This window comes from Lontra canadensis, unplaced genomic scaffold (assembly GCF_010015895.1).
Source record: "Lontra canadensis isolate GAN:19392208 unplaced genomic scaffold, GSC_riverotter_1.0 scaffold33, whole genome shotgun sequence".
In the NCBI taxonomy this organism is placed as follows: domain Eukaryota; kingdom Metazoa; phylum Chordata; class Mammalia; order Carnivora; family Mustelidae; genus Lontra; species Lontra canadensis.
This window is the reverse complement of record NW_022631027.1, coordinates 6,961,228-6,985,196: the sequence shown is the minus strand read 5'-3', so window position 1 is coordinate 6,985,196 and position 23,969 is coordinate 6,961,228. Positions and strand designations below refer to the sequence as shown.

General features: G+C 36.4%; 1 protein-coding gene across 2 annotated transcripts in view; it reads right to left on the bottom strand.

Annotated features, from left to right (window-relative positions):
• The window catches only part of CCDC18 (coiled-coil domain containing 18), a 117,363-nt gene that overhangs the window by 33,692 nt on the left and 59,702 nt on the right, over positions 1 to 23,969 (bottom strand). For both annotated transcript variants that reach the window (XM_032867154.1, XM_032867152.1), the window contains exons 20-26: positions 21,826 to 21,968; positions 17,223 to 17,386; positions 16,579 to 16,792; positions 8,089 to 8,188; positions 3,572 to 3,688; positions 2,430 to 2,573; positions 445 to 648 (exon numbers count right to left, since the gene is read on the bottom strand). In XM_032867154.1, coding sequence (XP_032723045.1) covers positions 445 to 648; positions 2,430 to 2,573; positions 3,572 to 3,688; positions 8,089 to 8,188; positions 16,579 to 16,792; positions 17,223 to 17,386; positions 21,826 to 21,968 — 1,086 coding nt within the window. The remainder of the gene's footprint in view (positions 1 to 444; positions 649 to 2,429; positions 2,574 to 3,571; positions 3,689 to 8,088; positions 8,189 to 16,578; positions 16,793 to 17,222; positions 17,387 to 21,825; positions 21,969 to 23,969) is intronic.

Sequence of the window (23,969 nt, the reverse complement as noted above, 5' to 3'; positions counted from 1 at the left end):
TATTAAAAGTACTTTCTCTCAGTAAGGGTTCTGGACTACGGGTTTCATAACAGTTATAAATTTAGTAGCTACAAATGTAAACATTTTACTCAAGAAAGATTAGCTTTTTTTCTTCCAAAAGATAGCTTAACTCACTTGAAAATCCAAAAGTACTCTGTAACTCAATTTATTGAAAACTAATGAGTTTGGCCAAAACTCAGTTCCAAAGGTCTTCTTATTTATATTACTAGGCTACACTAAATATAACACTTTTCTTCTTAAAACTTTAGCAAAATATACATAACATAAAATTTACAATTTTAACCAGTTCTAAGTGTAAAATTCAGTAGCATGAAGTACAGTCAGTGTGTGTAAAAGTTAATATAATCTATAATCTAAAAAAGTAAATGCTAAAATTTTAAAAAGATTTTTTAGTAAGGTAAAATTATTTAAAATAGGGATTACTTTTTCTTTAGAGAGTTGCTTTATTTCCTCCAGTTCACTTGAGAGCCTTTCTACCTCTCTCTGTGCTTGGACTTGTTGACGATGAGCCTCCAACAATTCTGCATGGGAGTTCTGCATCTGCTCCCGAGTTAGCCTCAATTCTTGCTCCATATCTATGGCCTCCTTATACTGAGTTGCAATGTACTGTTCCTGTTCTTTCATAACCTGAAAAATACAAGATATTTGTAGGTTTCAAAATGAAGTTATATAGATTAACCTATTTCTTATTTTGATTTTTCTTTTAATAAGTGATTTCCCCAACCCAACTCAATCTCTATAAACTTTAACACACAAGGAGCACCTGGGTGGCTCAGGTCACAATCCTGGGTTGAGCCCTCTATCGGGCTCCCAGTAGGAACCTGCTTCTTCCTCTCCTCCCTGCTTGTGCTCTCCCTCACTATCTCTGTCACTATCTGTCTTTCTCTCAAATAAATAAAACCTTCAAAGAAAAATTTAACATACATCATCCACTGTGAAACTGTTAAAATGTTTTCTCTTTTTAAAAAATTTTTAATTTTTTATTAACATATAATGTATTATTAGCCCCAGGGGTACAGGTCTGTGAATGGCCAATGTTTCTTCCTTTTTAAATGATAAGAAAATGTACCGTAATCAATCTGGGACTAACTGTATTTTGCATAACTAATATGCAAGCTGTATAATCCTTTATCATTATGACTATAACATGGCAGAATATATAATAATATAAAGAGACAAAAGAAGCTAATATCTGATTATCCATTTCACAGATAGAGAATACACTGGCATGGATAACCAAAAGCCACCATTAATCCACATGTTTGGGTTAAGGTCATGACCTTATTTTCTGTCAAAGTAAAATTTGCCACTGGGACTGCTACTCCTTCTGAAACATTTCTGCATTACTACTCAGTTAAATCCCTAGTATTGTTTTCTTAGAGAAAAAAATATCAGTGAAAAGTAAGTTAGTTCTAAATTAGCTTGGTGAGGGAGATTAGAAGGTAGGTAATTGACTTTAGGGCTGATAAGAAGGAAAGAAATGACTATAAATCATTAGGACCCTGACGTCTGGAATGGGGACCTTGGGTCCAACTGTATTACATATCAGTACAAATCTCAGGTAAATATTTTTAGTCAGCCTTTGTTAGGGAACATGAAATGAGTGGACCAATAATGATTTTCTTTTCCCTGGGGCCCAAACTTGTTCTCAAAGGCCCTGCTTAATTTATGTATAAATTCAATGAATATTTATTCATGCTTACTATGTGATATGTGCTGTTTTAGGTATTGAGGACTTAAGAGTGAACAAAGGAGACAAAGTGGCTACCTCTATGGATTTTAATCCTACTGAAGCAGACAAACAATAAAGAGCTATATGCGAAGTTTTAAAGTTGATTATAAAGAGCTATATGTGAAGTTTTAAAGTTGAGTATAGTATTTAAAAACAAAAAAAGTTACATATATGAGAGCTCTCAGAAGCAAATTCACTTTTTAAAAAGGCAGGTGGGTAGAATGGGTTCACCAGTCAACACACATGTAAACTGTTAATACAAAGACATCACATTTCATCTGGCAACTAACTCAATATACTTGGTTTCAATATCTGTTCATTCATTCTCTGGAGGGAGTTCCTCAAGACAAATGAGTATATGTTATTAATATCTGTATCTCCAGCTCTGTTTCATAGCAGGCTCTCAATAAATATTTGCTGACCAAGTAAGCACATATTGTGGGTTTACTATATGACAGATACCATGCCAATGTCTGTAGGCAATATAAAGATAACTGGAATATCAGAGTAAAATATTTAGAAAGGTCAAAGAAACCCAATAATTATCTGACACAAATAATTAGCCTAAAAATATTAGGGCACAGTTTCTGTATTTTAAAACTAACTAGTTTAAAACAAAGATTTATGCCACTTTTCAGATAATATTATTCTGTTCCTTAGAAAATACTTTGCTTACACTTTCCATTTCTTTCATCTTTTGTTGTGTTCGTTCATTTTCTTTTTTCAGTTGACTTATCTCCTGTTCATTTTGTAGCATTATAAACTCTTTTTCTCGAAGCTGTTCTTTGGAATTTTGTAATTTTTCATTCAAACTTTCTATCTGAATTTTAAACAGAGCAATATTAATTTAACTAAGGAAAAACAGTTCTTTAATCATAACTGCAACCCAAATAAGTCAAACTTTAAACATATTTATATACAACAGCAAAATATAAAAATATATTTTTCTTAAGATCACCATAACTTAGACATTAACATCAGAATTCTTATGCTTAATAAGATGCTTATCTATATACCTAAAATATACTATAAGAAATCAAGTCTCAATCACGTTTGTATAAGGATAATTAGAGTACATTAAAACAACAGATGTTACACGACCTCACAAGTAGTTTTATAGGTAATATGTGCAAGAGGTAAAAAATATAGTTAGTGAAAACAAAGTCCTCTTTCCACTGTGTTCCTTCCTTAGAGGCAACCACAGTTAAGAGACTTACAAATCCTTCCAGAGATGTTTTATACATATTCAAACATGCACACATGATGATAAACATGTGGACACACTGAGACAAGAAAAACTACATTCAAAGTAATGTTAAGAGGGTAATTATCAGGGGGTAGGGAGTGAGGAAAATGAGGAAATGTTGGTCAAAACATATAAGGTTTTTGTTGTATAGGATGAGTAAATTCTGGAAATCTAATGTACAGTGTATGGTTATAATTAGTAATACTGTGTTGTATACTTGAAATCTGCTGAGAGAACAGACCTTAAGCATTCTCAGCAAAAATAAATAATTAAAACTGAGGTGATGGCTATGCTATTTAGCTTGATTGTGTTAATTACTTCACAGTGTATATCAAAATATGTTGTATACCTCAAATATATGCAATTTCTGTCACTTATATGTCAATAAAACTGGGGAAAAATTAAGAGGAGAAAAGTGAATTTAAAGTAACATGTACAAGGTGGTTAAAATTATGTAGTATTTTTATTATATGTGTTCTATAAAAAAGCCATATTATGTTAATAAGTAGATGCTTACAGTTAAGGAGTTATTTTTAAAAACAATATAAAGCATGTAATTTTAAATAATTTACCTGTTTGTTGCATTCTTTAAGTTCCAATTCTGATTTCTGCAGAGTACCTTCTAATTTAATTATTTTCTGTTCCATTTCTCCCCTGTGTTCACGAATAGTCATATCCAAATGTGTAACCTAAATACCAAAGTAACATTAAACTACTCAACTTAATTCTAATGTTAAAAATTGTGTTCTTGGAATGTGTTTTAAAATTGTTTACAGTAACTACAGTAACTATAACTGAGACATAAACTCATCTCAGATTATTTTACAAAATGAGAAAAAATATCCATTGCTTATTGATACTGCATCTTAAGCCTCATATATATTATAGAAACTTGAAGAAAAGATGCAACTATATTCATAAATATCAAATAAATGATTTAGACTTCATTCATGCTAAATAAAAGCTGCTAAACACAATGCAACATAATAAAAATTGTGGAATGCAGCAAAAGCAGTGTTTGGAAGAAAATGTACAGCACTGAATGCAAATATTAGAAAAGAAGAAAGATCTGAAATCAATCATTAAAGCTTCCACTTTGGTAAACTAGAGAAAGAAGAAGAAATTAAATCCAAAGTAAGCAGAAGAAAAGAAATAATAAAAATTAAAGCAGAAATCAGTAAAATTAAAATTAGGAAATTAAAAAAATTAGGAAATCAACAGAGAAAACCAACAAAATCAAAGGCTGATTCTTGAAAAGATCAATAAAATCAGTATGCCTCTAGCCAGACTAAGAAAAAAAGAGAGAGGACACAAATTACTAATACCAGAAATGAAAGAGAAGACATTACTATAACTCTCAAAGATGCTAAAAGGATAATAAGGAATACTATAACAACTCTCTGACCACAAATTTAATAAAACTGATGAAAGAGACCAATTACTTACAAGACAGAATCTTCCAAAACTCACACAGGAAAAGACAATCTAAATAAGCTTATATTTATTAAAGGAATTAGTAATACTTTCCCAAAGAGAAAGCAGCAGGTCCAGATGGGCTCTCTGGTAAATTCTACCAAACATCTAAGAAAGAAATTATACCAATTCTTGTAATCCGATTCTGAAGACAGAAGCAGAGGAAATATTTTCTAACTCACTCTATGAGGCCAGTACTAACCTAATACCAAACCAGACAGACATTTCAACACACATTCACAATAAAAACTCTCAGTAAACAAGGAATAGGGGGGGACTTGCTCAACTTAATAAAGAATATCTATAGAAAAACAACAGCTAGTATCATACTTAATGGTGAGAAAATCAAATGTTCCCACTATGATCGGATACAAGGCAAGGATACTCTCTTACTGCTGCTTTTCAACACTGTTCTAGCAGTCCTCACTAAAGCAGTAAGACAAGAAAAAGAAATAAAAGATACACATCTTAGGAAAGAATACAAAACTATATTTGTTTATAGATAACATAATCATCTAGGTGGAAAATCCGAAAAATTTGACATAATAATTCCTAGAACCAATAACTGCAGGATACAAGAAGTACACAAAATTTAGTCACCTTCCTATATACCAGCAATAAGTAAGAGGAATTTGAAATTAAAAACACAATATGATTTATATTAGCACCCCCCAAAACAAATACTTAGGTATAAACCTAGCTAAATATATACAAGATCTATAAAGAGAAACTACGAAACTCCAGTGAAAGAAATCAAAGAATTAAATAAATAGAGAGCTAGTCCATGCTCATGGATAGGAAGACTCAATATTGTCAAGATTCAAGATGTCAGTTAGTTAGTTGCAACTAAATCTATACGTATATTCAAGGCAATTCAATCAAAATTCCAGGAAGTTAATTTGTGGATATTGACAAACTGATTCTAAAGCTTACATAGAGAGGCAAAACACTGGATATTCTTATCCAACATGATACTAAAGAACAAAGTTGGAAGAGTGACATTACCTGACTTAAAGACACAAAAGAGCTACAGTAAACAGACTGCGGTACTGGCAAAAACAGAGATGAACAGATAATTGTACAGAAGAGAATCCAGAAACTAAATATGTCAATTAACCTTTGACAAAGGAGCAAAGGCAATACAATGCAGAAAAGATAGTCTTTTCAACAAATGATGCTGGAATAAGTGGACAACAACATGCAAAAAAAACTAATCTACACCACACCCTTCACAAAACTTAACTCAAAATGGATCACAGACCTAGATATAATTTGCCGAACTATAAAACTTATAGAAGATAACATAAACTTTGGATGACTCTGGGTGACTTTTTAGATACAAAGCCAAAGGCATAATTCATGAAATAAATAATAAGCTCGACATCATTAAGATGAAAAACTTCCGTGAAAGTCAATGTCAAAAGATTGTGAATAAAAGCCACAAACTAGAAGAAAATATATGTAAAAGACACACCTGAAAAAGGACTTGTATCCAAAATATACAAAGAACTCTTAAAATTCAACAAGAAAACAAATTACTCAATTAAAAAATGAGCCAAAGACTATAACAGAACCTCACCAAAAAAGATGTGCAGATAGAAAATAAGCACTGGAAAATATCCTCCATCCCATATGTCATCTGAGAAGTTCAAATTAACCAGGAGATACCACCACACACTAATTAGAATGGCCAAAATCCAAAACATTGACAATAGCAAATGCTCGCCAAGATGTGGAGCAACAGGAATTCACATTCATTGCAAATTGGTACAAGCCACTTGGGAACATAGTTTGGAAAGTCTTACAAAATTAAACATACTCTTACCATATGATCCAGTAATCACGCCCCTTGATAATTACCAAAAGAAGTTGAAAACCACATTTAGATACCACCTTACACCAGTTAGAATGGTCAAAATTAACAAGACAGTAAATAACATGTGTTGGAGAGGATGTGAAGGAACGGGAACTCTCTTTCACTGTTGGTGGGAATGCAAGTTGGTGCAGCCACTTTGGAAACCAGTGTGGAGATTCCTTAAGAAATTAAAAATAGAGCTTCCCTATGACCCTGCAATTGCACTATTGGGTATTTACCCCAAAGATACAGATGTAGTGAAAAGAAGGGCCATTTGTACCCCAATGTTCATAGCAACAATGGCCACAATTGCCAAACTTTGGAAAGAACCAAGATGCCCTTCAACAGATGAATGGATAAAGAAGATATGGTCTATATACACAATGGAGTATTATGTCTCCATCAGAAAGGATGAATACCCAACTTTTGTATCAACATGGATGGGACTGGAAGAGATTATGCTGAGTGAAATAAGCCAAGCAGAGAGAATCAATTATATGGTTTTGCTTATTTGTGGAGCATAAGGAATAAATAACATGGAGGACATGGGGAGATGGAGAGGAGAAGTGAGTGGGGGGAAATCGGAGGGGGAGACAAACCACGGGAGACTGTGGACACTGAGAAACAAACTGAGGGTTTGGGAGGGGAGGGGGATGGGAGGTTGGGTGAGTATTATGGAGGTGGTGGGTATTATGGAGGGCACATATTGCGTGGAGCACTGGGTGTGGTGCATAAACAATGAATTTTGGAACACTGAAAAAAAATTAAATTTTAAAAAATTATATCCACATAAAAACCTGCACACGGATGTTTATAGCAGCTTTATTCACTTAATTGTCAAAACCTGGAAGCAACCAAGATGCCCTTCGGTAGGTGAATGATTAAGTAAACCGTAGTACACTGAGACAATGGAATATTATTCAGTGCTAAAAGAAATGAGCTATGAAGCAATGAAAAGATGTGGAGAAAACTTAAATGAGTATTACTAAGTGAAAGAAGCCAATATGAAAAGACTATGTACTATATGATTTCAACTATATGACATTCTGGAAAAGGCAAAATGATGGAGAAAATAAAAAGATCAGTGGTTGCTAGGGCTGGGGGAAGTGGAAGAAGGATGCTATGTGGCGCACAGAAAAATTTTACGGCAGTGAAAATACCCTGGATACTATAACATAATGATGGATATGGGTGATTAAACATTTGTCCAAACCCAGAGAATGTACACACCAAGAGTGAACTGTAATGTAAACTATGGAGTCTGGATAATTATAACGTGTAGGTTCATCAACTATTATCAAATGTACCACTTGGGTGGGGAATGTTGATAATAGGGAAGGCTGTGCATTTATGGTAGCAAGGTGTATTTGGGAAATCTCTGTACCTTCTACTCACTTTCACTGTGAACCTAAAACCTAAAGAAATAAAGTCTTTAAAAAAGATGTCTTTTGAATAGTTTTGCTCCTCCAACAAACACAATATTAAAGGAGTTACAACTCCTTTAATTCCATTGTCTTATGATATGCAATAATGTAAGAGATCAAAAGATTCAAATACTAAGCTAACCTTCATTCTCAAAAATCAACTTGCTATAAAAATAGCAAGATGAAGAAAGATGACATACTACTAACTTTTAAAATATTAATGAACACAAACATATGTTTTAAAAAGGTCCATTTTACCAAAAAGTGGTGACCTCTGAAACCCTGTGTGATTGTACTGTAACCAAAAATTTCATTAAATTTAATTAAGAAAACCAACTTGGGCTGCTCTTTGCTTTAGTTCCCAATTTCTCTCCTTAAGTGCCTGATCCATTTCAAGGAGTTCTTGCTTTTTATCTTCATTCTCCATCTTGCATTCTCTGCAATTTATCAAAGGAAAATGGTCAAAGCAAATAGTAGGAATATTATAGTTTTAAAAAATTAAGTCAATTGGGTTAACATCCTGTAAGTTAAAAGTAATTAAAATATATGCAATTATTTCTGATTGAAAGGGCTCAAATTAAAGAAATACTGTATGAAGAAAATGACTGGTATCAATAGTTATTTTAATAGAGTATTCTCAAAAGGTAAAAGTTAACTCAAACACTATTACTGTAGACAATTTAAACTAAATGTTAAAGTACTCCTAAGACAGAAAACTGAATCAGAGAAAGTCAATTATCATATTGTTTCACTTATTTGTGGAACATAAGGAATAGCATGGAAGATATTAGGAGAAGTAAGGGAAAAATGAAGGGGGAGAAATCAGAGTGGGAGATGAACTGCGGACTCTGGGAACAAACTGAGGGTTTTAGAAGGGAGGGGGTCCTGGGAGGGTGAGCCTGGTGATGGGTATTAAGAAGGACACTCCAGGGAGCACTGTGTATTATATGCAAACAATCAATCATGGAACACTACATCAAGAACTAATGATGTACTACTGTATGATGACTAACATAACCCAATTAAAAAAAAAGTTTAGGGGGGAGGAGTCAAGATGGTGGAGAAGTAGCAGGCTGAGACTACTTCAGGTAGCGGGAGATCAGCTAGATAGCTTATCTAAAGATTGCAAACACCTACAAATCCAACGGGAGATCGAAGAGAAGAAGAACAGCAATTCTAGAAACAGAAAATCAACCACTTTCTGAAAGGTAGGACTGGCGGAGAAGTGAATCCAAAGCGATGGGAAGATAGACCTCGGGGGAAGGGGCCGGCTCCCGGCAAGCGGCGGAGAAACGGAGCACAAAATCAGGACTTTTAAAAGTCTGTTCCACTGAGGGACATCGCTCCAGAGTTTTAACCGGGGTGAAGCCCACGCGGGGACAGCGTGGCCTCAGGTCCTGCAGGGTCACAGAAGGATCGGGGGTGTCTGAGTGTCGCAGAGCTTACAGGTATTAGAACGGGGAAGCCGGCTACAGAGACAGAGCCGAGCAGTGAGCTCTAAGCTCGGGGTTACCTTGAACCGGTCGCAGGCTCGGTCAGCTCGGAGCGCGGCGGGAGGCCAGGCAGACGGGAGTAATTGGGCGCTGTTCTCTGAGGGCGCACTTAGGAGTGGGGCCCCGAGCTCTCGGCTCCTCCGGGCCGGAGACTGGGAGGCCGCCATCTTCATTCCCGTCCTCCGGAACTCTACGGAAAGCGCTCTGGGAACAAAAGCTCCCAAAAGCAAACCCGAGCTGATTACTCACCCCAGCCCCAGGTAAGGGCGGTGCAACTCCGCCTGGGGCAAAGATACTTGAGAATCACTACAACAGGCCCCTCTGCCAGAAGATCAACAAGAAACCCAGCCAGGACCAAGTTCACCTACCAATGAGAGCAGTTTCAATACCAAGGAGAGCAGCGGAATTCCAGAAGAGGAAAAAGCAAAACACGGAACTCATGGCTTTCTCCCCATGATTCTTTACCCTTGCAGTTAATTTTTTTTTCTTTTTCAATTTTTTTTTCTCTTCTTCTGCTAAATTTTTTAAACTTTTACCCTTTTCTTTTTTAACGTTTTTTAACTAGTTTATCTAATATATATATATTTTTTTTCTTTTTTATATTTTTTCTTTATTGGTTTTCTTTTTTTAATTGTTTCTTTCTTTCTTTTTTCTTTCTGAACCTCTTTTTATCCCCTTTCTCCCCACCTCACGATTTGGGATCTCTTCTGATTTGGCTAAAGCATATTTTCCTGGGGTTGTTGCCACCCTTTTAGTATTTTACTTGCTCCTTCATATACTCTTATCTGGACAAAATGACAAGGCAGAAAAATTCACCACAAAAAAAAGAACAAGAGGCAGTACCAAAGGCTAGGGACCTAATCAATACAGACATTGGTAATATGTCAGATCTAGAGTTCAGAATGACGATTCTCAAGGTTCTAGCCAGGCTCGAAAAAGGCATGGAAGATATTAGAGAAACCCTCTCGGGAGATATAAAAGCCCTTTCTGGAGAAATAAAAGAACTAAAATCTAACCAAGTTGAAATCAAAAAAGCAATCAAAAATGGAGGCGCTCACTGCTAGGATAAATGAGGCAGAAGAAAGAATTAGCGATATAGAAGACCAAATGACAGAGAATAAAGAAGCTGAGCAAAAGAGGGACAAACAGCTACTGGACCACGAGGGGAGAATTCGAGAGATAAGTGACACCATACGACGAAACAACATTAGAATAATTGGGATTCCAGAAGAAGAAGAAAGAGAAGGGGAGCAGAAGGTATATTGGAGAGAATTATTGGAGAGAATTTCCCCAATATGGCAAAGGGAACAAGCATCAAAATCCAGGACGTTCAGAGAACCTCCCCCCCTCAAAATCAATAAGAATAGGTCCACACCCTGTCACCTAATAGTAAAATCTACAAGTCTTAGTGACAAAGAGAAAATCCTGAAAGCAGCCCGGGAAAAGAAGCCTGTAACATACAATGGTAAAAATATTAGATTGGCAGCAGATTTATCCACAGAGACCTGGCAGGCCAGAAAGAGCTGGCATGATATATTCAGAGCACTAAACGAGAAAAACATGCAGCCAAGAATACTATATCCAGCTAGGCTATCATTGAAAATAGAAGGAGAGATTAAAAGCTTCCAGGACAAACAAAAACTGAAAGAATTTGCAAACACCAAACCAGCTCTACAGGAAATATTGAAAGGGGTCCTCTAAGCAAAGAGAGACCCTAAAAGTAGTAGATCAGAAAGGAACAGAGACAATATACAATAACAGTCACCTTACAGGCAATACAATGGCACTAAATTCATATCTCTCAATAGTTACCCTGAATGTTAATGGGCTAAATGCCCCAATCAAAAAACAAAGGGTATCAGAATGGATAAAAAAACAAAACCCATCTATATGTTGCCTACAAGCAACTCATTTTAAACCCGAAGACACCTCCAGATTTAAACTGAGAGGGTGGAAAAGAATTTACCATGCTAATGGACATCAGAAGAAAGCAAGAGTGTCAATCCTTATATCAGATCAATTAGATTTTAAGCCAAAGACTATAATAAGAGATGAGGAAGGACACTATATCATACTCAAAGGATCTGTCCAACAAGAAGATCTAACAATTTTAAATATCTATGCCCCTAACGTGCGAGCAGCCAACTATATAAACCAATTAATAACAAAATCAAAGAAACACATCAACAATAATACAATAATAGTAGGGGACTTTAACACTCCCCTCACGGAAATGAACAGATCATCCAAGCAAAAGATCAACAAGGAAATAAAGGCCTTAAATGACACACTGGACCAGATGGACATCACAGCTATATTCAGAACATTTCATCCCAAAGCAACAGAATACACATTCTTCTCTAATGCACCTGGAACATTCTCCAGAATAGATCACATCCTCGGTCCTAAATCAGGTCTCAACCATTATCAAAAGATTGGAATCATTCCCTGCATATTTTCAGACCACAATATTCTGAAGCTAGAACTCAATCACAAGAGAAAATTTGGAAAGAACCCAAATACATGGAGACTAAACAACATCCTTCTAAAGAATGAATGGGTCAACCAGGAAATTAAAGAAGAATTGAAAAAATTCATGGAAACAAATGATAATGAAAACACAACGGTTCAAAATCTGTGGGACACAACAAAGGCAGTCCTGAGAGGAAAATAGATAGCAGTACAAGCCTTTCTCAAGAAACAAGAAAGGTCTCAGGTACACAACCTAACCCTACACCTAAAGGAGCTGGAGAAAGAACAAGAAAGAAACCTAAACCCAGCAGGAGAAGAGAAATCATAAAGATCAGAGCAGAAATCAATGAAATAGAAACCAAAAAAACAATAGAACAAATCAATGAAACTAGGAGCTGGTACTTCAAAAGAATTAATAAGATTGATAACCCCCTGGCCAGACTTATCAAAAAGAAAAGAGAAAGGACCCAAATAAATAAAATCATGAATGAAAGAGGAGAGATCACAACGAACACCAAAGAAATACAGACAATTATAAGAACATACTATGAGCAACTCTACCCCAACTAATTTGACAATCTGGAAGAAATGGATGCATTCCTAGAGACATATAAAGTACCACAACTGAACCAGGAAGAAATAGAAAGCCTGAACAGACCCATAACCAGTAAGGAGATTGATACAGTCATCAAAAATCTCCAAACAAACAAAAGCTTAGGGCCAGACGGCTTCCCGGGGGAATTATACCAAACATTTAAGGAAGAACTAATTCCTATTCTCCTGAAACTGTTCCAAAAAATAGAAATGGAAGGAAAACTTCCAAACTCATTTTATGAGGCCAGCATCACCTTGATCCCCAAACCAGACAAGGATCCCATCAAAAAAGAGAACTACAGACCAATATCCTTGATGAACACAGATGCAAAAATTCTCACCAAAATACTAGCCAATAGGATTCAACAGTACATTAAAAGGATTATTCACCACGACCAAGTGGAATTTATTCCAGGGCTGCAAGGTTGGTTCAACATCTGCAAATCAATCAATGTGATACAACACATTAATAAAAGAAAGAACAAGAACCATATGATACTCTCAATAGATGCTGAAAAAACATTTGACAAAGTACAGCATCCCTTCCTGATCAAAACTCTTCAAAGTGTAGGGATAGAGGGCACATACCTCAATATTATCAAAGCCATCTATGAAAAACCCACCGCAAATATCATTCTGAATGGAGAAAAACTGAAAGCTTTTCCGCTAAGGTCAGGAACACGGCAGGGATGTCCGTTATCACCACTGCTATTCAACATAGTACTAGAAGTCCTAGCCTCAGCAATCAGACAACAAAAGGAAATTAAAGGAATTCAAATCGGCAAAGAAGTCAAACTATCACTCTTCGCAGATGATATGATACTATATGTGGAAAACCCAAAAGACTCCACTCCATAACTGCTAGAACTTGTACAGGAATTCAGTAAAGTGTCAGGATATAAAATCAATGCACAGAAATCAGTTGCATTTCTCTACACCAACAACAAGACAGAAGAAAGAGCAATTAAGGAGTCCATCCCATTTACAATTGCACCCAAAACTATAAGATACCTAGGAATAAACCTAACCAAAGAGACTAAGAATCTATACACAGAAAACTATAAAGTACTCATGAAAGAAATTGAGGAAGGCACAAAGAAATGGAAAAATGTTCCATGCTCCTGGATTGGAAGAATAAATATTGTGAAAATGTCTATGCTACCTAAAGCAATCTACACATTTAATGCAATTCCTATCAAAGTACCATCCATTTTTTTTTTTCAAAGAAATGGAACAAATAATCCTAAAATTTATATGGAACCAGAAAAGACCTCGAATAGCCAAAGGAATATTGAAAAAGAAAGCCAAAGTGGGTGGCATCACAATTCCAGACTTCAAGCTCTATTACAAAGCTGTCATCATCGAGACAGCATGGTACTGGCACAAAAACAGACACATAGATCAATGGAACAGAATAGAGAGCCCAGAAATAGACCCTCAACTCTATGGTCAACTAATCTTTGACAAAGCAGGAAAGAATGCCCAATGGAAAAAAGACAGCCTCTTCAACAAATGGTGTTGGGAAAATTGGACAGCCACATGCAGAAAAATGAAATTGGATCATTTCCTTACACCACACACGAAAATAGACTCAAAATGGATGAAGGACTTCAATGTGAGAAAGGAATCCATCAAAATCCTTGAGGAGAACACAGGCAGCAACCTCTTCGACCTCAGCCGCAGCAACATCTTCCTAGGAACATCGCCAAAGGCAAGGGAAGCAAGGGCAAAAATGAACTATTGGGATTTTATCAAGATCAAAAGCTTTTGCACAGCAAAGGAAACAGTTAGCAAAACCAAAAGACAACTGACAGAACGGGAGAAAATATTTGCAAATGACATATCAGATAAAGGGCTAGTGTCCAAAATCTATAAAGAACTTAGCAAACTCAACACCCAAAGAACAAATAATCCAATCAAGAAATGGCAGAAGACATGAACAGACATTTCTGCAAAGAAAACATCCAGATGGCCAACAGACACATGAAAAAGGGCTCCATATCACTCGGCATCAGGGAAGTACAAATCAAAACCACAATGAGATATCACCTCACACCAGTCAGAATGGCTAAAATTAACCAGTCAGCAAATGACAGATGCTGGCAAGGATGCAGAAAAAGGGGAACCCTCCTACACGGTTGGTGGGAATGCAAGCTGGTGCAACCACTCTGGAAAACAGCAGGGAGGTTCCTCAAAATGTTGAAAATAGAACTACCCTATGACCCAGCAATTGCAGTGCTGGGTATTTACCCTAGAGATACAAGCTTAGTGATCAGAAGGGGCACATGCACCCGAATGTTTATAGCAGCAATGTCTACAATAGCCAAACTATGGAAAGAACCTAGATGTCCATCATCAGACGAATGGATAAAGAAGATGTGGTATATATACACAATGGAATACTATGCAGCCATCAAAAGAAATGAAATCTTGCCATTTGCGACGACGTGGATGGAACTAGAGGGTATCATGCTTAGCGAAATAAGTCAAGCGGAGAAAGACAACTATCATATGATCTCCCTGATATGAGGGAGAGGAGATGCAACATGGGGGGATAAGGGGGTAGGAGAAGAGTAGATGAAACAAGATGGGATTGGGAGGGAGACAAACCATAAATGACTCTTAATCTCACAAAACAAACTGAGGGTTGATGGGGGGAGGGGGTTGGGAGAGGGAAGGTGGGGTTATGGACATTGGGGAGGGTATATGCTATGGTGAGTGCTGTGAAGTGTGTAAACCTGGTGATTCACAGACCTGTACCCCTGGGGATAAAAATATATTATGTGTTTATAAAAAAAAAAAATTTAAAAAACAAACAAAAATAAAAGTTTAAAAAAAAATGAATCAGTGTAAGAATTTTTCTGTATAACAGCTCTAAGTTTATTACAGTTGAATGAGGCATTTATCTCACAATTGGTATCTTCGATATCCTCAGCTCAGTAAATGACCACTGTGTTTCTCATGGGAATTTTACTCAAATGACGCCTTACATATATAGCAAAGTATTGAAGCCTAACATTTTTTATAAGCTGTATCTCTCCTAAAACCTTATTTATTATTTTATATTCTAAAAATGACACAACTTTAAGACTACTACCACTTAGATCAGAGAGTGCAATCAAAGAATTTTAATTTGGAACTCTATGTTCCAATACGACAAAAGCTAAAAATGTTCATCTTGAAAATCTTCATATGGTTTTCCAGACTTAAATATAAACAATATTGAACAAAGGTACTGATTTTAAAAAGCAGATTGTGAACTTCTTTAATGAACCGTTTACTATTCTGTTAAAAGTCTCAACAGTTAGGGGTGCCTGCGTGGCTCAGACAGTTCAGTGACTAACTCTTGATTTAGGCTCACAACAAGATAGATGTTCTTCATCATATGGAGAATACATACTAATAGGTCCAGTAGAGGAGACAGACTATAAATAATAAACAAAAGGAAAAACATAAAGTGCTCTGTTAGAGCATTAAATATGTTAGTACATCTCTCAATTCCTGAAGTTGTCTTAAAGTGATGAGATAATGCCTGGGTGGCTACTTGCGAGTAGGTGGTTAGAAAAGGGCCCTTAGAGGTAATATGAAGGGCAAGAGGTCAGCCATTCAATCATTATTTCAGGCCAAAAAGACAGTTACAGCAAAGTCAAAAAGTAGGAAAAATTTACTAAATTTTAAGTATCAACAAAAAAATCCAAGCTTCAGGGTGCCTGGGTGGCTCAGTCGGTTAAGCCTCTGCCTTTGGCTCAGGTCATGATCTCATGATCTCAGGATCCTGGGATCAAGCCCTGCACTGGGCTTTCTGTTCAGCAGGGAGCCTGCTTCTCCCCCCCTCTCTCTGCCTGCCTCTCTGCCTACTTGTGATCTCTCTTTGTCAAATAAATAAATAAAATCTTAAAAAAAAAAAAATCCAAGCTCCTTATCAGGGAATACAAAGCCCTACATGACAGGGTTCCTGCCTGTTTCTCTGGCCTCATTTTATACTGTTCCCTTTTCTCCTGGCCTTTTTGTTGAAGATATAATATAGGGGAGGGTCAAAATAAAATGGTCCAAAGACCAAGGATGGAAATATTAGTCATGAGGAAAGGCTGAATTAGTTAGAAGGAGCATGGGACAGGCTGCCTGGGATGAATAACAGTGAGCCAAACGCAGCTGAGAAATTTAGACATCTAGAATTAAACAGCAAACTTTATTGTATGACCCAAAGAGTCAGAGTAATAAAGTGAAATACCTAGAATTGTGGTATCATTTCTTACTGTTTAACATACCTAAGTTCAGCTGTGAGATCCTTTATAGTAGTATATTTTTCCTCTAATGATAATTGAGCCTTCTGTAGTACATCTTTCAATTCCTGAAGTTGTCTTAAAGTACTTTTTAATTCTCCATGAGCATTTTGGAGTTCAGACTCTAATGCTTCCCGTTTCTGCAAAGCTTCTGTTAGTTCAGTTTCAGTGTTATGCTGTAATTTTTCTAATTCCTTCACTGTTAAAAGGAAACAATAATTTTAGAATTATATAAAAACTATTTTTATTAAAAATTTGTAAAAAAATTATAATTAAGAGGGCGCCTGGGTGGCTCAGTGGGTTAAGCCTCTGCCTTCAGCTCAGGTCATGATCTCAGGGTCCTGGGATCGAGTCCCGCATCGGGTTCTTTGCTCAGCAGAGAGCTTGCTTCCCCCTCTCTCTCTGCCTGCCTCTCTGCCTACTTGTGATTTCTCTGTGTGTGTGTGTCAAATAAATAAATAAAATTTTAAAAAAATTATAACTAAGAATATCCAATTTTATTCATCAACAAGAGGCAAAATACTGACCACTCATTGTCCCTTCTGGCCCTACTAACACAAATGCTCACATTATTCCACTTTTCAAATATAAATATACAGGCAGCTAAGCTCAGCTAACCTGTTGCTTACCAGAATTTGTCTTCTTATCTAGTTCTGTCTTTGTCTGTTCTAAGATCATATCTAACTGAGAGAGATGCATTGCTTTATTTTCTCCATCTCGTTTTAGGTACATTATTTCTTTTTCCATTTTAGAGAGTTCTTCTTTATACTGATCCATCTCAAGTTTTACTTGCCTGGTTAAAAGCAAAAAATAAAACAAGTAGTAAACGATAATTCGGAAACCTAAAAGCCAACTGACTTTTCTCTGACTAAACAAAATCTGTAAGTTATTTAAGAGCAAATATCAGCAAAACATCTAGTCAGAATCTTGGGTCATCCTTAAGTCATATTATTAAAAATGCTCCAACTGAAAGATTGTAATTCTGTACCAACTATGTACCACTAAATATGACTGTACTACCTGGTAATATTTAGCAAGGCTAGCCTTCTTTTCAATCTAACTACAGTTAGCTTGCGAAAAGCTTTGTATACTGAGTATGTATGTATCCATATATAGATAGGTGTCTCATTCATCTGGAATTTCTGTTATCTGCAACACAGAAAAGGAAGCCAACCAATCAAAATATTCACCATAATGACCATACTACTCATAGGAGAATCAAGTGAGTTATTTTTATTCAGACCTTTATTATTTATGTTATCCTTTTTAGCTTTACAAGGGACTAGTGGGGTTCCCCAACTAGTGCGACTTTCTTGCTTTAGAGATGAGGAAACTGGAAGGTCAGTGAGTTGTCTGGGAAAAGACAAATAATTATTAACAGTGAGAGAATCAGGTTTACTAACTTTCAGTCAGTCCTGAGCTTATTCCAACATGGAAGATTTTCTACCTATTGACAAATCAACATAGTGAGAGACAGTTTTAAGCCCATTTGTTGGTAATTCCAAAGTGATATTCACTAAGTAAACAAGTGCTAATGTCAGCCTCAATGGTGGGTAGAAGTGACGCTCTTTGAATCAACATTTTTTTGTTGTTGTTCTTTATGTCTTGGATATTTTGTAAATTGAGTTTCCAAGTAGGAACATTTCTTTTGTAAATGCAATTTAGACAAATGTGGATTTGTTCAAGAGGTTTTTAATCTGATGTCCATGAGTGAACTTGAGGAGAACTATAAAACTCCTGAAACAATATGCAAAATTATGTATACATATGTTCTAGGTATAGAAAATAATCCACAGCTTTTTATCACACCCTCAAATATGTCCATAGTCCAAAAAGCTAAGAAGCTTATTAGGTAAGTGCCAATTACCCTTTTACATTTCTAAAATTCCATGTAAGTGATTTTTTAGCTTGATTAATTAATTTCTTATATTACAGTAGATATAAAACATAATTAGAAAATAATAAATGCAAGAGGTTGGCATATAGTACCAAAAGATGACAGCTTGTCAGCAAAAGAATTGGGAGAAAATTACATTAAAAAAATAGAAGAACTTGAAAAGGACAGTAATCTACAGACATTTAGTAAAAAACCAGAGCTCTGTACTCTTCAAGATTTTGTTGAGGTGCTACTGTATTTTTCGGCACGGTACAATAACTGATGTATGTAATGATAATCCTCAGACAACCAGAAAAATTTAAAATAACAAGAAAATATATATTTTAGAAAATTTCTGCCAAGAGGAGTTTTTTGTTTTGTTTTAAAGTTTCAGTACTTGGTAAAGGTAAATTCCACTCTTATTTATCAGCAACTACTCATTATTTTTTTTTTTAAGATTTATTCACTTGACAGAGAGAGATCACAAGTAGGCGGAGAGTCAGGCAGAGAGAGCGAGGAGGAAGCAGGCTCCCCGCTGAGCAGAGAGCCCGATGCGGGGCTCGATCCCAGGATCCTGGAACCACGACCTGAGCCGAAGGCAGAGGCTTTAACTCACTGAGCCACCCAGGCACTCCTACTCATTATTTCTTGATGCTAGGTAAATGAGGCATTAGTATAATAAATATTTATGGATTTGAAAATTTTAATTATTATATAAATAATCCAATACCAAAAATTTTTCCCTTTCAAAATTTTACAACAGGCTTTAAACACACCCAGTTTTTCCAGAAATATTTCACTGTCTTACTGCAGAGTTATTGAGAGCAATCAACTCTGAGATTGGAAATAAAGCCAAAGGAAGGGTTATGCAAACATAATACTAAACTTTAAGAATATGATGGCTGGCTCTCTGTCCAGACTCTCTGGCCTCTTCCAATGTAAAATAAAAGTGCTATACGAGCCTCAGCACTGAGAAACCAGGGTCAGGATCATTTACATGAAGTGACATTTACATGTAGCACCAGAAGCACCTTTTAATACCTGCTTCAAAAAGTTAGTTTCCTTTCTTTCTATCTGAAGATATTTTAGTTCTAAAACAGATCCAAGGAGATATTTTAACTGTTATAACTTTTGAGAGAGAAAAACAGAGTTTTATAAATTGTAGTTCCAGAAGGGAAAGAAGCAATAGTGGGACCAGAGAAAATGAAAAAACCCTGCTTCATGAGGAAAAGATAGCATGGAACTAGGACATTTCTTTCTTATGAAGTTTAATCATTTTGCTCATAAGCTTCTTATTAGTATTTGGGACTTACTTTTCCTCCTAAATGTGCCTATTAGCTATAATCAAGGAAAGGTTTTGTCTAGAAGTCAAAGAGTGAGAATAAGAAAAGTAACAAGCATTGCTTCAATTTTCCCATTGAAACAGAAAGCAAGATCATCAATGACAGCAAAGACTGGGGAGTGGTTGTTAGGAGTTTTGAAAGAAAATGACTATAAAAGAGTCCTCTACAGAAGTTAGTAATGTTGTGATTGACAGACAGCAGGTCCCTTAAGGGACCTTAAGGATGAAATTATGAATTTAAGGTAAGACTGATCAGTGTGCTTATATTTTCCTCCAGCTTCTCTAAAGATGCAAGCACAGAGTAGTGTGAGTTGGATTTTTAGTGCTGTGTAGAAAAAAGAAAGAGATAAGAGAATTTCAAGTAGATGCAAATCATTAATTTTAATGACTGATTAGAATTTAAGCTGGGTAAAGAAAGGAGAAGACATCAGGGAATGAAACAGTGATGGAACTGATGAATTAAGTCCTGGTGAGATCAAAGAACTGTTGAGTTTGGGGGTATTAAAGGAAATCAAGAGATAATAGAGGTATAGATGCCAAATATTCAGATTACAGAAAAACCAGAGATACTGAAAATGATAGGATCTAGAGTAAATCATGTGAGTGAGTGGCTGAGGTATGATAGAGCTCAAGTTCATTACAGGAGAGGGATCTTTAAATGAGAAGCTAGCATCTCAGATGGATCAGCTAACATATTGAAATCCTCAAGAATAATGGTGTTGGAGTGGTGTTGGAGGAATCAACAGTACATCAGGTGGCCTGTAGGTGTCACCAACAGTGAGGAATGATATGGTCTGAAGACCAGAGAAAAAAGTTTTAACTTTAGAGGGCTGCAGGACATGAAGCAAGGTCCTTAGGGAAAAGTAAAATTTCTGTTAAAGCAAGAGGGGAAAAAAAGTAGGGAATATAGAGAATGCCTTTCAGGATGGACTGTGAATTTCAGAGGACAAGTAGAGGTCTCCAGAAGTTGGGATAAGCTGAGAAGGAAACAGTGTATGTGGTAAGGTTTGGGGAATTAGTATGAGAGATGACTGTTGACCTGGAAATACACAGCTTCTTGTGGCATCTAGCATTAGCAAGGATAAAGTTATTATGTAACTATTCAAGCAGACCCTGGTGGTGAGGCTGTTGTGTGGGAGACACCAATCAGTGGAAGAAAGAAGGTCTGAAGAACTGTGATCTTAAGTCTTAAACACAGGGCAATCTTCTTGACCCAGTTGAGAGAGTTGATATCTAGAAAAGAAAGTTGCTACTCAATGCACAAGGCCTGATCTTTACTCCTGCCAGTGGGAGAGAAGGAACCTGGGGACATAGGGTCCTAGTTCAAGTTAACTCTTGATTCCTGTTGATAGCATGGTGGTTTGAATATGAGTGTATTATTAATTATGTAAACTCTTACTGACAAAGCATAAGGGGTCTGGGGAAGCTGAGACATGCTTTCAGCTATGGGTCCCTTTCTTAACCAATTAACTATTGATTCCTGGGCCCGGCTTAGCAAAATTAAATCAGAATCCTTAGAGGTGAGACCAAGGCATCAGTACTTTTTAAAGCTTCTCAGGTAATTTTAATGTTCAGTTAAGGTTCAGAACCACTGCTGTATTCTGTTAAGTTATTCTTTCCCATAAACAATTAGACACCATGAAAGTTTTCAATGAGTACATCTTTACCTAAAACTTTTAATACTATTCACAATTTAATATAACACAGCACTTGCTTAGTGCCTATGAGGTATAGGGAACTATGCTAACTGTTGTGGGAGGACCCAAAAATAAACCAGAAATTATTTTGGCCTTAAGGAACTTATAATATAATAGGAGGATAAAGAATATTAAAATACAATACAAAAAAGGCATAAAGAAAAATATAAAGGTACAAACAAAATGTTAAGAACACAGGCTGTAAAGAAATTCGATCCTTAAGCAAATACTTCACTTAACATTATCTGATATTGAAATTCAGGTAACTACTGATAATAAAATAGGAAGAAAAAAAAAAAGTAACATATCCATTTTACCTGGCAGTACCAGTAAGCTCAATAACTTTTTGCCTTTTTAAATCGGCTTCATGCGAAGCTGCTTCACATTTCTCCTCCATTTTTCTCAACTTTTCAGCTGAACTTTCCCTTTGTTTTTGAAGTTCTTGTTCCAGTTTTGACACCTTGAAAATATAATTTTCTTTAGGTATTTTAAGTTCAGTCACATCATAATATTCTTTGGAAGAAAAATATTTACATAACTATGTAGTCTAGGCTATCATTCAATTTCAAGATGTATTATAAAACTCAAAGTACAGACGAGGAAGCAAATGTTTCAGTAAAAAAAAAAAGCAAAACTTAACTTCGTGTAGGATATTTCATTCATATACATATTTATAGAAGTAGCCACATCATAACACCAAAGTAGGATTTATAAGAATTGAACAAAATAATGGTAATGTTCCCCTTTTCTTCTTCTTCTTCTTTTTTTTTTAAAGATTTATTTATTTATTTGACAGACAGAGATCACAAGTAGGCAGAGTGGCAGGCAGAGAAAGAGAGAGAGGAAGGGAAGCAGGCTCCCGCTGAGCAGAGAGCCTGATGTGGAACTCGATCCCAGGACCCTGAGATCATGACCCAAGCCGAAGGCAGAGGCTTTAACCCACTGAGCCACCTAGGTGCCCTGGTAATGTTCCCCTTTTCATTTGAAATGTTTTCTTCGCTTGCAAACTATGTTGCTTTCCTTCTTCACAAATTGGCTCATTAGGTGAAGGATTTTTAAATTCCCAACTGCCCCTCAAAGGTTACCACTTTCACTTGCTCCTATTGATAGAAGTATTTTCCTCCTATATAAGTCAAATTGCTTCACTGGTGTTCTGAATTCATTTTCTGAGGAACTTATCCACTTTCTCAGGAATTCATACTATTGAATCACTCCTCTCTCCTTCTGGCTTCTTTATATTATCATTTAAACATGTTCAAGATATTCCCATCATAAAAAATTACCCATACCTCTACCTGTCTCCAACTACCACCACCACCCTTTCTTTCCTCCTCGTCAAAGCCCAGTTTATCAGTTTTCTATGCTTGTTGTATCATCTTCTCACTTCTCACTCATTCCTCCACCCAAAGCAAGTTAGCCATTCTACAGAAACTGAGCAAGGTCACTAACGACCTCTATGTTGATCATCCTAGTGGACATTTCTCAACCTTCATTTTACTTGATATTGATTTCAGCAACCCAAGACACCAATTATCATTCCTAATTTCATGAAATAGTTACTTTGGCTTCTATGTACCACATCTCACAGACATCTGCCCAAGTCAATCTTCCCACCTCTCACTCTGTATTTTCTTCCTAGTTAATCTCAGCCACTCCATGTTTTCAGTGAACATTTATATGACTCTGGTTATCCTTTCTGCTCTTCTTTTCTTTTTTTTTAAGATTTTTATTTATTTATTTGACAGAGAGAGAAATCACAAGTAGACAGAGAGGCAGGCAGAGAGAGAGGGGGAAGCAGTCTCCCTGCCGAGCAGAGAGCCCGACGCGGGGCTCGATCCCAGGACCCTGAGATCATGACCTGAGCCGAAGGCAGAGGCTCAACCCACTGAGCCACCAGGTGCCCCCCCGCTTTTTTAAAGATTTTATTTTTTGTTATAGAGAGAGAGAGCACGAGCACAGGCAGGCAGAGTGGTAGGCAGAGGCAGAGGGAGAAGCAGGCTCCCTGCCGAGCAAGGAGCCTGATGTGGGACTTGACCCCAGGACGCTGGAATCATGACCTGAGCCAAAGACAGCCACTTAACCAACTGAGCAACCCAGGCGTCCCTCCTTTCTGCTCTTCTAAGACCTCTCACTAAATAACTGAATACAGATTGTAAGTTATTAATATCCACACCTCTAACTCAAATTCCAAGAATAAAATTAAAATAGTACCCAGGTAAAAACTAAAGGGAATCATCAAAACCCACCCACTTTGCATTTTATTAAATAGCACACTCATAAGCAGAAAGAATCTAAAGAGTAATAATCCAAAAGGATCTAACATGGAATCTATACATAGAGAAACATGAATGAAAGGCAGAAAGAGAATATTGTATATACTGGAAAATTTACTCCAAATACTACAGAAATGTTTAGATATAAAATTCTTTAGACCCTCGGGCGCCTGGGTGGCTCAGTGGGT